Source organism: Rissa tridactyla, chromosome 2, assembly GCF_028500815.1.
Source record: "Rissa tridactyla isolate bRisTri1 chromosome 2, bRisTri1.patW.cur.20221130, whole genome shotgun sequence".
Classification (NCBI taxonomy): Eukaryota; Metazoa; Chordata; class Aves; order Charadriiformes; family Laridae; genus Rissa; species Rissa tridactyla.
In genome coordinates, this window is record NC_071467.1 from 35,060,013 (window position 1) to 35,076,586 (window position 16,574).

General features: G+C 41.8%; 1 protein-coding gene across 4 annotated transcripts in view; it reads left to right on the plus strand.

The window, feature by feature from the left end:
* The first annotated feature begins 560 nt into the window (after positions 1–560).
* JPH1 (junctophilin 1) overlaps positions 561–16,574 on the plus strand; it is an 83,892-nt gene continuing 67,878 nt past the window's right edge. For all 4 annotated transcript variants that reach the window (XM_054191749.1, XM_054191747.1, XM_054191750.1 and 1 more), the window contains exons 1-2: positions 561–1,122; positions 7,751–8,507. In XM_054191749.1, coding sequence (XP_054047724.1) covers positions 744–1,122; positions 7,751–8,507 — 1,136 coding nt within the window. In that variant the 5' untranslated portion in view covers positions 561–743. The remainder of the gene's footprint in view (positions 1,123–7,750; positions 8,508–16,574) is intronic.

Genomic DNA, 16,574 nt, shown 5'->3' on the forward strand with positions numbered 1-16,574 from the left:
GCAGCACTGTCCTTAGAAGGCCTCGACACCGCTCCTGTTCCCTCCGCCCCGTGTTTCTCCACGCGTGGAACGGCGGGTTTGCCCCTTGGGGAAGGCGGGCTTTGTATGTGGTTTGGAAAAAGGGACAAAGCACAACTCGGCTGTGCTCTACCGCAGCTACTTCAGCCTAAAACTTGCCTTAGAGCTTAGAGAAAGTAAAAAAAAAAAAAAGAAAAAAAAGTGAAATTAAATGTGACGGGTACCACTCGGAAGCGCGCTCTCCTTTTCCCTACTTGTTGCCGGCGCTGGCAGGTGCAGCAGCCACCCTTCCGGCAACCCGGGGCGGGCACACGGAGCCCTCCCCCTCGGTGGGGACACCCGCCTGCTCCGGGGGGAGAGGTCCGTCCGTCCGCCCCCGCCACGCCCACGGCCGCAGACCCCGCCAGCCCGCGGGGCGCGCACCTGCCCGCCGGCGGCAGGGAGGGGGAGGTGGGTGGGCGGTGGCCCGGGCCGGGGGCGGTGCCGGTGCCGGGCGGGGGGCGGAGGGGCGGGCAGGGAGGAGCGGGGGGCGGGCGCCGTTTGCTGCCGCCGCCGGGCTGCGGCTGGGCTGGGCGCGGGCGGGCGGCCGGCGGAGCGCTCGCAGTCGCGGGGAGCGGTCGGTCGGTCGGCGGGCGGGAAGGCAAGGGAAAGGAAAGGAAGGCAGGGCAAGAAGGGAAGGCGGGCGGGTAGGCGGCGGCGGCGCCGCGCTCGCCCCGCTGCCCTGGATGACGGGCGGCCGGTTCGACTTCGACGATGGCGGCACCTACTGCGGCGGCTGGGAGGACGGCAAAGCCCACGGGCACGGCATCTGCACCGGGCCCAAGGGGCAGGGCGAGTACGCCGGCTCCTGGTCCCACGGCTTCGAGGTGGCGGGCGGCTACACCTGGCCCAGCGGCAACACCTACCTGGGCTACTGGGCGCAGGGCAAGCGCCACGGGCTGGGCGTGGAGACGAAGGGCAGGTGGATGTACCGCGGCGAGTGGTCCCACGGCTTCAAGGGGCGCTACGGGGTGCGACAGAGCCTCAGCACGCCGGCCCGCTACGAGGGCACCTGGAGCAACGGGCTGCAGGACGGATACGGCGTCGAGACCTACGGGGACGGAGGTGGGCGCCGGCGGGGGGCGCCCCGCGCGCGGCGGGTGGGGTGGGCGCGCCTGCGTGGGCGCGCTCGCCGCGGGCAGGGCCCTTCCCTCAGCCACCGCCCCCCCCCCCCCCCCCCAAAATGTGCCCTCACCCCGACACCGCCCGTTCGCCCCTCAGCGCGGCCGGGGGCTCCCCGCCTTCCCCCGCCCGGCTTCGGGAGCCCTTCCTGGCTGGGGGGCGACTTCCTCAGCAGTCGGCCTGGCCGCCCCGGAGGCCCCCACACACGCACACCCCTGCTCTGGCGGCCGGGTAGCGCTACAGGTGCCGGGCCGCCCTTCCCGCCCCGCTCCCTGAGGAGCCACCCGGCCCCGGCCCAGGGGGACGCGGGTTGGGCTCCGGAGCGGGGCGGTGCTGCCGGGCTGGTCGTTTTCTCCTGGCCAGCTGGTAGAAATCCGCATTACGGCTGCCTGCGGACAGCTTCCCTCCTGTCTCTGCCGAGGCGGCCGCTGGGCTCCCCCCCCCCCCCGCGCCCCGCTCGCGGTAACGATAAAGCGGGGCCGGCAGCGCTCGCCTCGGAGGGGGAGCGGGCAGGCCAGCTCGCCGCCCCCCATCCCCCCCGCTCCCCTCGCACCGCTTTGCTGGTAAAACAGCGAGAACTTAATAAGCCAGCCCTTGTGTCCTGTTACTTCGCTCGCAGGGGTGGCTTTATTCGCTCCACACGCTCGGCTTCTAAACAGGAGGGTGGAGGTAACGAAGCGGGCGGGCAGCTCGCGTGAAATCAATGGAACTCGGGTCCACCCTCGTGTCATAACTCAATATATCATTAAAACGCGGCATATTTTTAAGCACAGTGCTCTAAAGCACAAGCTGTGTTGCGAAGTGACAAGAGGCCTGCCTCTCGCACGCTTCGTCACGAAAAAAAAAAAAAAGAAGGGTTTCTAGGGCTGAACTCCCTCCCGGTATGTGCACGGAGAGGACTGGGCGCTCTGCCCTTGCCTTTGAGGCGGGAGCCGTCAAGACGTCGAGGTTCACTAAGGTCACAGAGGGCTGGAGCTTCTTTGAGTGGTCGGTTATGGTTATTGCACCGCTGTCATTTCATGTGCTGCGCAAAAAAAAAAAAAAAAACCCACACCCGGTATTTTTGAATTCATCTTTTGCTGCTGTAATGTCACCCGCATCAGTGGAAGCGCCACCTGCAACTTCTGTGCAACTCTTCAACTTGGCTTCTTCCACCGTAACAGGAAAAATCGGGCGCAGTTTTAGGACTAGCCAATTGTTGGGTTGTTTCTTTTTTACAGAAATGCTGCTTGCCTCAGCTTTGAGCAACGCGCTTAGGTAACACACAAGATACAGAATTTACCAAAATCAGAGGTAATGTTCACACGATGCAACTAAAGGAGAAACCCATGTATCAGATCTCTTGCTTGGTTCTTCAGGGAATTTTGGTCAGAGATTTGTGGTCAAACTTTAAGAACCATGTCAGAGAATAGGTATTTTTGTAGTAAGCAGAAGAAGAGACTACAGCTGGAAAGGGGGAAAAAAAAAGACCCTCAAAATACAAAATGTAGTGAGTTGGGTAAGATACATTTCCTTCAGAAAACGAAATGTGCTGTGGTTTTTGTACCTTGAACTCTTTTAATCCCCTTATTTATATATATTTGTAGTTCTCTGAAAATTGTTTCCTGGTGTGGAAAGTTCTGATGCTCAAAGTCAGCCAAGATATGTGTTTGGGGATTTAGAAAAAAAACAACAAACCAAAACCACCACCACCAGCCCCCCCCCAAAAAAAAAAAATCAGAATTTTAGTTTCACTTTCACCACAGAATAGACTTTCCAATTGTTATTATATTTGTTTTGGCTAGTAAATTACAAACTTACTAAATTAGAATTTTAATTTCCAGAAAAGTAAATGGCCATTTCAGTAAATCTTCTAGAAGTGATTTTTCTCAAGCTAAAATTCCTTTTATCTTTTTCTTTAGGCTTCTTGTGGAATTTTTAAAATCTCTATAATGTTGATAATTGGAGGTAAATTCTCTAAATATGTAGACATAGACCTCACAGGAAATTCTTTGTCCGAAACAGCAGACGAAGCGTGCGGTTTACACTGTGAGATTTTTAGTCCTGTTGGCTGAAATCTGTTACCATGGCCCCAGTCTTTTACGTGTTGCAGTTCATAGGAGCAGAGTGTGAAGTCCCATTGATTTTAATGAAAGTACTCATGAATGAAGCAAAGCAACACATCATAGATGTTTGCAAATGTGGTTTTTTTTTTTTGTTTTGGTGCTCTGAGAACAATAGCCGTATTTGTACACCAGAAGAATGTCTGAAATGTTTTTAAAAGGAAACCAGATTTACATATATGTCTTTTAACATACTGTGAAATATTTGCAGGAAAGCTCTTCCTTTATTATCACCTGAGAATACCAGCGTAGGGAAATAACTGTTTAGACTACGCCAACTGCCAATTAGTTTTCAAACTCAATAAAATCCAGGCCTCTTTGCTGCTATTTTTTTTTTCTTAGCTCAGTATGTTGTTTTAAAATGCCTTGGTGGTATTAGGAGGTGTAGTTGAGGGAGGGAAAAGGAACATAAGCATTGACAGTGTTCCTCAGTGTTTCTGCACACAACACTTTGCACGACATGAGTAATATATGTCATGCTGTGTTTAAATGCTTAAAATTGTCACTCAGTCAAACCTCTGGGGAAAACACTGGGAATTACAAACCATGATCCTCCGTTCATCTCATGTGCTTATGCTGGGCCTTCAAGTGGCCTGTCAGGTTGTTTCCTACAGCCATCTGGACTTTTGTGTCTCCCTTAAACTCCCTAGATTTTGTTGAATCTGGGTGAATCTGCGAGCCTGCCAGAGCATTTCTTATGGAGTGACTGAGGCCTAATTTGAAACTTCAGTATGTGTAAATTAGCAGTTTTACGGTCCTGCCAACAATAGGAATAACAGGCATCTCCCTGTAAGGTAGTGTGTTGTCGTTCCACAGAGATCAGTTGGTAGCAAATGCATCCTAAGCAAAGATCATTAGTACATATGTTCCTTGATTTCTAAGTAGTCTTCTTTCTAGATGTATGCTTATCTAACATTTGAGTCTGAAAAGCGTGCAAAAATCTTGATGTAACAATGAATTTGTTAAACCACAGAAGATGTAAGTAAAGGGTAAGAGCAAGTCACATAGTTAATTAGGTCCTTGGCCTCTCAGCTTTTCCACACAGCGTAGTTTTAAATTTTAGCCACAAGTAGGCAATGACATTTACAGCTGTAAGACATAGCGAGGGTTTTCTCGGAGGGGTGGCACAAGGTAACTCTAAGGAGACACGTTAGGAAATTATACCTTACAGCAACTTGCCAACACAAACAAAAAAAATGTACTTTCTAATAGTTCTCAGGCTCAAAATGCAAACACCTTTTCAAGGGAGCCAATTAAACACCAGATGGATGTTCAGTAGAAGTCATGGCTGAATGTTTCTTCAGTTACAAAGGATACCAAGCCTAGCTTTTCGAAAATTAATGCCGAACGATGTTATTGTTTTATGGTTAAATACAGTTTTAAATTAGCTTGGAAATTACATTGTTAATTAAAATTTTAACAGTTGACCCTTACTGGTACTGCTTTGAACAGTCAATTATAGTATAAGGTGAAATGGGTAAAGGCATGTTGATATATCATTCATATTTATATCTATAGAGAGAGATACATAAATATTGCATTTATTTGTATCTTCATATATGGAAAAAGCTATTTTATCATGTCTTCTGTCATATGCTGTGGTATTTAATTATATTGCAATCCAAATTTACAATTTCTTTTGTTGGAAGAAGGTGATACAGTTAGTGTCTGATATCATCAGTCGAATTACTGTACAAGTCTCTTGTACCTGCGTTCTGGACACTGCCCTCCATATGCCATTAAAATATTTTTCCTTTAAAATGTAAGTTGAAAAATCAAGGAAAATGAGACAGCTTTCTAGAACTAGTATCAGAAGCCTTTCCCTTGATGGATTTGTAATGATAGAAGAGATAGTTGTTACCTACAGGACTGCATGAAATTCTGACAATATCTTTGTTACTTTCTAAGGACCAATTCAATATGAGTCTTCCGTTTTCTCGTTGACTGTTTTCTTTTTAGAAGAAGCTGGCATTGATTTTGTTTCCCCAGTGGAAAGAAAAATCGGGCAAGTAAATAGCAGCACATCAGTTTTCCTTGTTTTAATGCCCTTATGGGCTACAGCGACCACTTCCACTTCTTTCTACAAAGTAGTGAAAAGTAAAGTCCTAAATGAATTAAGCATTATTGAGCTTTACGTGTTTATTAATTAAAAGAAAATATTAGTAAGGAAAAATGCTGACCTTTTGTACTTTTATAAAATTCCATACTGAAATCAGTTGATTCTGCTTTGAGCCTGACACTCGATTAGCAACATGGAGAGCCATAATTATGAGTTGCTGCTCTAATGTAATACTGTGGTATAAACAAAATTAGAATTAGATTTATTATTTTTAAATGAAATTAACTAGTGCAAAATGTTAGACAGATTGTTGTATGTAGCAGTTAAGTATATGTAGCCAGATTCTTAGCTCCAGCGTATCATTATGATACTAGGGGGATCCCAGATATAATTACGGACAAAATGTAGTCATTTATGCTCATAAAATATTAATATATTTCTGGGAAATGTCTGTTTAATAAAAAAATTACAACGTGGCAGTATTTTTGCAGTATTTACAGAATATGTCATACCAGTGTTTTGTGCTCCTGTTTCTATTTGTTCTTCTCCATATGCTGAGTTTTTTTAAAATAATCATGTTTCTAGATTCAGCGCCCTTACAACCAGTGCAGCGGTAGGTATCCAGGATACAGAGAATGAGAAAGAAACTAAGAAAGTTGTTTGTTTGTGTCAGCAGCCATCTGTTAAAACAAAAACCTTCCACTTGGTAGAATTTTCTACCAACACAAAATAGTTATGTCATGGAACCTATCTAGAATTATATAATAAAGCGCACTTGGCAAATTTAATTGCATGTTAACGTTGAAATATAACTTAGCAGAGAGGTAATACAGTAAAGCAGTAATTGATAGATAATTGACATGTGCACGACCAAAATAGTATGCTTGTACAAAGGAGATCGAATCTCAGACCAAGTGAAGCTTTGAGCTACATCTGCAACTGCATGTCTTTCACAAATATTCTCACAAAAATTTAGTCAATCACTGAATTTGACATTTGATATTTAGTTCTCTGAAGAATGTCTTTTAATAGGTGCTCCAGTTAAAGCAGATCAAAATCAGATATTTTAAAGATTGCTTATTCATCCTTCTGTAAGAATATTCAGACTCAAAATAGCTTTTTTTTTTTTTAAAAAAAAAAGCAGTACTAGGTGGGCGAGAGACTTCATTTTGAGGAGCTTAAAGCAGCTAAATGGGAATTAGAGTGAAATGATCTTAGAAAGCAAATTATGTTGTATTTGCCAGTTGTGGGGTTCCTGGCACCTTCCTTTGGAACATCTGGTACAAATGGCTTTCAGAGATGAGACACTGGAGTATATATCTCACCAAAGTGAAAATGCTGTTTGAGAATACAAGAAAAAAATTGTTTGCAGCAGTAATCTGATAATGCTGGGTTTTGTCTCAGATGCCACTTTCCATGTACTCTGTTACATGGATATCCATGACTTCTCATATCAAATGCCATGTTGCTCTTTCTTATATTGCTGTTTTTTTAAAAATTACAAAAACAGTTATGATTGCAACAATGAAATATATTTATGATGGAATGGTGTGCAATATTCTGGTTTTTACTGCCTTCTCTGTCTTAAATACTGCAGAACAAATGAAAGGCAAAAAATGTGCTAAACAACTCATGTTTCTGATCTTGCTGTCACAGTGTAATGCAGGATGTAGTGCCGTGTTTACAATACTGGGGATACCAAAAAATGTTGATATCAAGAGTTCATAAAGAGTAAGATATAATGAGGTTTTGTTCTTCTATTCAAATACATGGAAAAACTTTTAAAATATTTAATTTTACAGTAGAGGTTTCTAACAGTGTATCCAAAGCCCCATCTGAAGACATGACAATTTAGTGGGTTGTCAAATATGTCCTGACAAGGAGAGGTCTGTAGTCACCTTAAACCTAGGATAACAGGACATTTACTTCTTTCTCTGAGCAGCTGGAGGCAAGAGCCATGAGCATCCTGTTCCCTCCCTTCCCTCCATCCCTATCTCCCTCCCAAGCTGACGCCATGTAGTGTGGCTCTGCTTCTGCCAACCACCTCCCCATCTGACCACCTTAAAAAAAAATGTTGAGGGAGTCCTGCTTTAGAAACTTCTGAGATTTTTTTCCATGGACAGATCCATTAAAAAAAAAAATGTTTATGATTATAGCTACTGTGTCTTAGTTGCCAAAATAAATTACTTCAGCTGGGGAAGTGAAGGCTTTGTTAAGAGGAAAAATAATTTATGAGAAAAACAAATAACAAAAGTAGTTTATCTACTGTGTCATGTGCTGTGATTTTTCTGCATTTCTCCTTACGCTAAAAGCAGAGCTGACAGCATAGTATTGCCTGTAGCATACTGGATATAGAGTGCTAGGTCTTCTACAGCTTCCTAAATTTAATTTATCCTTATTACTTTAAAAGGTACATACCAGGGGCAATGGACAGGAGGGATGCGACATGGATATGGTGTACGTCAGAGTGTACCGTATGGCATGGCAACTGTGATCCGTTCACCCCTCCGAACATCTCTAGCTTCACTTCGAAGTGAGCAGAGCAACGGCACTGTTCTGCATGATGTCACTTCAGACAGTCCGGCTGGAACAAGAGGAGGTTTTGTGCTCAATTTTCACAGTGATCCAGAAGCGATGGGCATTAAGAAAAAAGGAGGCTTATTCAGAAGAGGATCCCTTCTTGGTAGTATAAAACTTAGAAAATCTGAATCTAGGTCATCGATATCTAGCAAACGGAGCTCTGTCAGGAGTGATGCTGCTATGAGCAGAATTAGTTCTAGTGATGCCAACTCTACAATTAGTTTTGGAGACGGTGACTGTGATTATTCCCCCATGGAAGACCATGTTGATGCCACCACTACAGAAACCTATATGGGTGAATGGAAGAATGATAAGCGCAGTGGTTTTGGTATTAGTGAGCGTTCAAATGGTATGAAATATGAAGGAGAATGGCTAAATAACAGGAGGCATGGATATGGATGTACCATGTTTCCAGATGGCACCAAAGAAGAGGGAAAATACAAAAATAACGTTTTGGTCCGTGGAATAAGAAAGCAACTTATACCAATACGAAACACAAAAACTAGAGAAAAGGTGGATAGAGCAATAGAGGGTGCACAGCGAGCAGCTGCCATGGCAAGAACCAAAGTGGAAATTGCGACTTCAAGGTATGTTATCGCAAAATATATTTGTTCGTCACAGAATTTTCAGAAACAAAAAATGTGATACAATATGTGAGCTCTTATTGTTGACAAAAGACTAAAAAGTGAAGGGTGTCAATGTTGTCTTCAGTGAGTACTTGCTCACCTTTCAGTTTCACGTGCGTAACTCCATTGACTTTAGTGGCATTATACATATGAAACTTAGAACTTCAACTAATTTGTGTAAAGATGTTCCTATATCTTCCATAATATACTGTGAAAATAAATCTCTCATACTTTTCTGCTTTCACGCAAGAGCTGCTGCATTATGCCTTTAAACCTGTTTGGAAAATAAAATTGTTGAGGAAACATAGAGAATGATTTGGGGGATGTGAGATGCAGATTGAATATCTTCCCGTAATAAGCATAACTGGAGCATGCTTGTGTTGATGATTTTTGGGGTAGCATCTGAGACTCACTGAAGTTGCCCATTTGACATTGAGCATTTTAAGATGCATCTGTTTATCTGAGAGACTGTGGCATGAACAGCGTAGGAATAACGGCTGAGGCTCTTGTGCTTAGAGGCTGTTGATTCGGTTGCCAGGACAGTATCTGCCGAAAAAGTTCTGTATGGGGCCTCTTTCGTTTTGGAGCATGCTTCTGCAGTCTGAATTTGTCTGGATCTTAACGACCACCACTTCAAATAGTGGTGGTTGTCCTCTCCCCACCCCCCTGTCAAGTGTTTGAGATGAGAGAAGTGTACTGGTATTAGTAGAGGGTAAAAAATGTAACTTTCTCCTTGAACTCCTAACCAACAACCAAGCAAATTTATCTGAAATGGAATCATTGCAAATTAAATCATTATAGACAGTTTTAATAGGTTTTACTATTAAGTCTGAGAGCTCTTTAAAAAGCTATTTAATTTTTAATGCCTTCCAATAAGTTTCTGTGGCAGTTTCTCTGTTGTTGGTTTTAGTTTGTTTCCTCAGGCAGGCTTTTCTTGAAATATGCTGTGGACCAAAAAAAGAGCCCAGAAATGTGCATGAAAGAAAATCTTTATGCTATTTTAGAAAGATGTCACATTACACTTAGAGCTGAACAGCTGATTCCTGATTTAGTGTGGTCAGTATTGTGCGCTCAGTTACTAGGCTTTTTGTGACAGTCATAAAGAATATAGGAAAAACAAAAAACTGCCTAAGTGGGAAAGCTTGAATATATTGATGGCTTATAGCGAAAAGTAGTTGAGACACAAACATGAAGAATTTAGTGTAATGTTAAAAAACCTTTCTGACCACTGGTCACCTTAGTAACTAGAGGGTAGCATATACTCAATTACTTCTATAAATAAGCGTAAGGCATTATACGACAGCATACCATATTAGCAAAGCAGATCAGTAATAGCTAACTTTAAGAAATTACTGGATCCTGTTCTTGTTCTGTCAGTACACAATAAGCCCTAGTTCTGAAAAAAATGAGGTGATGGGATGTGGGGATAGGGGGAGTCACCACTTTGAGTCCATGTAAAGCTATTAAAAAGCTGTAGTCTGAGACCATTAGGTTGCAAGGCACAATGTATGCGTTTCCTCTTTAAGAAGGGATATGTCCCTGAATTGTTTTGTTTGCTGTTCCTCCCTTCAGTTTTAGGTGAAGGACAGAGTTCAAATTGCTTCTTTTGGAAGAATCCATAAAAACAATGTTTATTTCTTGAAAAGGTGTTTTTGAAAGTGCAACAACAGAAGGCATCAGTTGTAGTGCAGCTGTGACCGTGAGCTGTTCCTTCGGTGTTTCAGCTGAGAATCTCTCTGGAACAGTCTCATGGCTACCAGTGTGTATAGCAAGATTGCAGATTCAGGTTTCCTCTCTTTAGTAGCCTTTGTGCTAACTGTATTGCCACTGAGTCTAAGGCAAAGAGACCTCACGTCTTGTCAGGCAACATCAGGCATAAAGATTACATTAACTTCACTTATGAGTGCTTGTTGGACTCGCCTAGTAAGGATGATACAACCCTTCCCATCTCTCAAGTTTTCAGAACGGCTGTTAGTGTCAACCAGTAGGAGCAAGGCCATGGCATTATGTGAACGAAGGGACTGTCATACTGGCAGAGTCAGTAGCCCTGACTGTCTTAAGAACCAGGTTATCTGAGCATAGAAGAGTATTGAGGAAGAAACTTCTGCTAAAGTTGCTAAATTCTAGGCTGACCACATTGGTATGGTTTCAGGGTGAAAGAACTTGCCTTTGTTCCAGTGAAACTGGAGGACCAATATTGTTTTGTGACTACTTTTTTACCCAACTGATACATTAATAATATATTAATCCTTCAGACAGTAGCATTCCTGCAGTGTCTTATATGAATGTGAGGATGGTGGTCTTGTCTGTTTCCTAATGATTACTACTGCGCAAAAAAGTCCAGGAGGGGTGCCTTTCTTCATTTTTGTAATGTGTAATACAAAGGTAGTTCTGCCCACGTGGCACAACCTCACAGCACACTGCCCTGGAAAACCTTCTGTGTTTCAGACCTGGCAGATGTCACCAGCAATGCCTGCTTACTGTAGATTTCCATTTCACTAGTGGAAGAACTCTCTAGACAGACCTTTTCTCACCCCCAAAACCACTGTATGTCCAGGTTTCCATTTCAAAGAGCTAGAAACCCTGACTCCGAGCCTCATACCTTCCTTTTCAATGCAGTTTTGAGTTGTATGCTCTTCTTCCTGTATTGTTTATTCCCAAAACGTTTGCTCAGCCAAATGAGACCAGACCATGCTCCTTCTTCATAGCTCCCTGCTGGTCATGACAGATTTGGCTGGTAGTTTGACCTGTGACAGATGTCCACGCAGTCGTCAACAAGACCAACCACTGTTTTGCTTGATATTCCTGATGTCTTTTTGTGTCTAAAAGGCCTCCTTAATAATCTGTGTAGTCTTCCTTTATCTAAAATGGCAGTCTGGTGTACAAAGAAAAATGTAAAAGTTGGGGTAAATGGTGCTTCTCTGAACTTGAATTTACATTGGCTCTCCTGACTCAGCCTTTGGGTTTTTGAAGCATTTGTACTGAGGTGTGTTAGATATACTAGCAGCATTTCTCAAAAGACAACAGATCACAAAACCGTGTGATGCATAGAAAGCTGCTGTATCAGGGAAATAGTTACCAGCCTCTGCTACACGGATTTGTATCCAAAACAGATTATAAATTAGCAATGAATAAAAATGCTTTTAAAATGATAGCACAGCTTAACAGTCTTGATTGTGTATTATAGTTATACTAGCTATATTTAAGACAAAATATTAAGGTGTAAATCTAAAAAAATCCCAGAATTTGAGGAATTTCAGAAGTATGTTCAGTATTTTCTCCTTTTAAAATATCAAAAGGCTTTTTTTTTTTTTTTTTTTTAAAGTCATAGGCAGTAATTAGTTCAAATTCACCTTTAACCCATTTGTGCTAAAAGCAGTCAGGTTTATTCCATGTGCCTTTTTTGGGTCTTGGTGTCTAAAAGGAAAAGCTGCCTTCCAGAAATTTTTAATAAATTCTTTTCTATGTTATTTCAAGCACATATGAAGTGCTTCAAACGCTGGAAGGTGTACATTTGGAAGAGCCCTTTGGAAGATGTTAAAAAGCCCCAGATGTCCACTCAGCCAAGAGTCAAACAGAAACTTGTTTTGAGGATGTCAAATAATTCTCGCTGTGGGGATTTTGCACTTTCCACTGCTGTCAGGTGTCTGATTCAAAGGAGATATCCCTCTGCAGTTCGATATGAACTGGAATTATAGTAGATCACTTCTTTCCTAGTAAGAAAATAACTTAAGTTGTCATTAGAGGAGCTATTTAGTGTATTATATTAGCTTTGCCTTCATTAATGCTTAAGATAGTATACACATTTTTGGAATTAACGTTCAGAGTTTGAACATAAACCTACCTTCTAATACTCAGTATCACTGGCTGTTTTAAAATGTATCAGTCCTGTAAGTAAACACAAATGATGTTTGTTCACATACAACTCTTTATCTACCAGATTCTTTCTAGAAAAGTCAATATTATGGGTTCAGAATTGAACTCTCAGAGCCAGGTGCTCTTTGGTTGTTTGGGTTTTTTCTCTCTTCAGATTTTTTCTAGCTAATGCTCAACTAGAAATTCTTCTTTATGTGTTGACTCTCCCAGGAAAAAACTTTTCAGGGACACAGAGGGACAAGATAAAAGTACAGTAAGAGTAAGAAATATCAATCAGAAGATAGTGTGTGGAGGTAAAGGGAGAAAGAAATCAAAAGAAAAAATGTTTCCTTGTTGCTATTTTCCTTACACTCCGTTGATCTTTCAGGTCATGAAACAGGCAGGTTAAAGAATTGCATCTCCTTTTTTAGTCTCTTTTCCACAGAAACTAAATACTTTTAATTATTCCGAAGTTGTGACTGAGTTTTAGGTAAGATGTACTGTCATAATATGCTGTGAGAACTTTTGACCACCTTAAAAGCGATACTGTAATGGGTTTTCATTACATGAGTACCTGAGGTTTGGTGAAGGATAATAGTGCCTTTGTGTGAGGCACTGCACAAACAAATTACCCCGTCTAGAGACCTTGCCGCCCAGGGGAAGGGCAGTGCCCAACAAACAGAAAGAAACTGGCAAAAGGACCCCAGATCAAGATAACAGTAAAACTAATAACTTGCAAGTAATAACATAGAGCTGTTCCTCCTTGTTAATTAGCTGCCTGTTCAGCTAGCAGTGACTAGTGAGGCTCTAGTCAGGAAGACCTTTTAAGGGGGATTAACTGGTGTCTTTTCTGCAGCGATTTCTTTTTCAGCATAGCTTTTTTAGACAGCTCAATTTTATTTTTAACGTGTTTGTGTCCGAGTCCACAGATGCTATGACTTCGTTTCAGCCTTTATTTTTTTTTAATAGCAACTGCTAAAACTCTGGTTAGGATCCTGTGTTGTGAGGCCCACTTTGTTCTGTGTGGCTGCGAAAGAGCCTCCAGCTGGTGGAGGGGCCGCAGGAGGATGGACTGGGTAGCGGAGACCCAGTAGAACAATTTGGATTTTCTTTGTGAGTGTGCCTGCTGCTACAGCCTGGGATTTCCTGGATCCCTGCTCTCCCTTGCTGTCACAGTGGCCTCCTGGAGCCAGTTGCTGGCTTGTGTAGTGTTCAACGCTGAGGATGATGTAGAGGGCTCTGATTTACCCTGCGGCCTGGGCACTTTGTGTTGACATCAAGTCAATGGGCAACACCTTCTGAATGGCATGGCTCAGTTGTCCACCCCAGAGCACTAGTGTTCACAGTACAGCAGTTCTATAAGAAACCAGTGCTTATATTTTTCATAACTTTAATTCAGAGTAAGTTTCAGTATGCTGTGCTGCCTGCGGTGGATTTATGTGAAGTGTGTGGAACCATCAGCGCTGAAGGTTTTAGTAGCCAACTCCTTTGTTGCCTTCATTGCCTTGTGTGACCAGTGCTCTTGGCTTGACCTGAACAAACTGTGATTTCTAGGCAGAGCTGGAATTATATGCATGTGGGAGTATAGTTTGTGTCCACACTAGATGGCAGCTGCCAATCATTCCAAATGGCGCTGAATTATGTGCAGCACACACAGCTTTCCATGCTGGATTTAGCTGACTCTACCAATCTCACTTTACTCAAGAAACTAAACTGGACACTCGCAAGACTAGTGCCTCACACGTCTTTGAGATGCTTTACTTATTATAGCTGAAATATGAACATTGTGTTTAGGAATAGGATCCAACAAATACCAAAGGTATTTATATAAGACTGCTCACTTTAGTACAAAGGGCTGCCTTAGGTTCAAAACAAAATCAAGTTTTAAGCATTTTACTGGGTAGCCTATTTGAAGACAACAAATAAAGTGCTGTGCTAAAACTTAAAAATAAGTCTTCAGCTGCTGTGAATAGTAATTTTAATGTTAATTCTGCATTCTTTAGAGGAAACCATATGTTCCTTGAATCCTGTGGGAGTTGTACCACTAACTTCAGTGGGGCACATTTTCACTCAGATTTCACAAACAACTCGTCGGTAAAAGAATATAGTCTTGGACTGTTCCTCTGTTATTTGCTGGGGAATGAATAATACATCTGTTTGAAATACACAAATTGTATAAACATCACTAGACAGATTTGATTTCTTTTCTTAGTATTTAATGCAGCAAGATTACATGGCTGAAAATATGCAAAATTGCTCCTGTACTATCCCTCAGCTGGAAATTTAAGAAAGCCACAAGTATTTAACTTTTTGATCAAATTACCTATATCAAATACACCTACCTACAGCTGTATGTCTGAATAGGGTTATATGTTTTTTTTTAAAGGCAGTTCTGGAGTATAGCCAATCTTTGTGTTTGTATTAGACATAGAATTGTTACCCCAGAGTTGGTTTTCTAACCTGTTTAAAATCAGGAGATTGCTAATGCAAGATTGAAAATATTCTCTCCTTTCAAAACGTAAATGAAGCAATACTTCACCACTGCTTTTAAAATAACCGTGTAAGAAAGCCTTTTTTTAATATACAAACCTTCTTGAAATATTTCTTTGTTAACATGAGTAAGGATTTCTTGCCCAGTTTCCAGAATGCTTAATTTAGGAGCTGAAAGAATGTTTACAGTGGCAGCCCAGCAGATGTATATGAATGTTTGGTTTTGGTTTTTTTTAATGATACTGAGATACACAAGCAAAAGACTAATTATTTTTTTTTTATCAAAGAAGATGAGCTGTTATGCAGATTAGTTATGCCTTAGGTTTTACGCGGCATCTCAGTTTTGATCTGTATTACAACAGTTTTTCAAAAGATAAGCCGCAAACATCGTCTGTCTCTACTGACTTTCAGCAGAGTTTGTGGTGGAAATAAATCACCATTTAAAAACAAAATCTGGATTGTTTGTACTGGTTAGTCACATGTGAACTGCAGTGTAAAGCCATTAGACTTACATTATTGATAGCTATAAAACTATTTTCAAAATCAAAAAGATATTTTATATTTCTACTGTATTTAGTACAACTACATACATATGACTAGTAGTACTAGTCAGAGCTTGAGTGATTTACTTGATGTTTTGCTCAAAGACTAAGCCAATAGACTAAGCCAAACCTTCCCAGCTTCTTTCTTCAACGAAATAAGAAAACATGCTGTCATCTAACTGTAGCGTTGATCAGTATTCTACAGAGTAGGATGTTTTTCAGTGAACAACTGTAGCAGAAAAATAGTAATTTAAATAGTTCAGATAATGCCCCCGACGTTGATCTAATTCTATATTTCCCAAATAATAAATGATTAATTTTCTGTGGTTCAATGAGTAATACTGTTTGTTTGAATACTAACTGATCAGTGATACATATTATGACTTCTGTTCTTTTTCTCTGGCAATTAATACATTTTTCTGCTTCATATGTCTAATAGTCATTGGTACATATTTTTATACACTGACTTGCTTTCTTTTGCCTACCTCGTTATGATTTTCCTCTTTTGTTACTGCTGTATTCGTACTTTGTTATGTTTTCTGCTTCCTCGTTCTTCTACAGCTCTCTGCTGTCATTGTCCGGGGAGGCAGATGTGCAGTCTCTTTGTGGCTAGTGTACAGGAGTAAGTTTCTCCTTATGAGTTTGTCTCCCCTCAAGCCCAATTGATTATTCTTATTGTCCTCTTTAGATGTTTTCCTAATGCTGCTATATAGATGTAGTCTGTGAAGGGATTATTCCTGAGGTCACCTCAAAGCCACTTACTTTATGTATGAAGTTAGGGTTGTTCTGCCTTGCATATCACTCTTACGCTTAAATTGAACCTTATTTGCCATTTAAGAGTGACCAGTGAGTTTTGTGCAGCCCTTCTTTTCAGTTTTCCAGTAGACTTCTCTTCTGTAACACTGACATTCACAAGTTCTGCCACTTTTTTTCCCCACACCTTACCCCCAACATTTATGAACGTCATGGGTTCTCAGCCCTGAGCCCTGTGGATATCCAGTGGTGAACCTTCTCGGTTGAGAAAAACAATCAGTTTATCTATCCCATTATATTCCATTTCTGAACTAATTTTTTAGTCACTTCTCTTGTTTTAATCCTAATTTCCGTCACATAATTTCCAAAGAATTTCTGGTGAGGAATG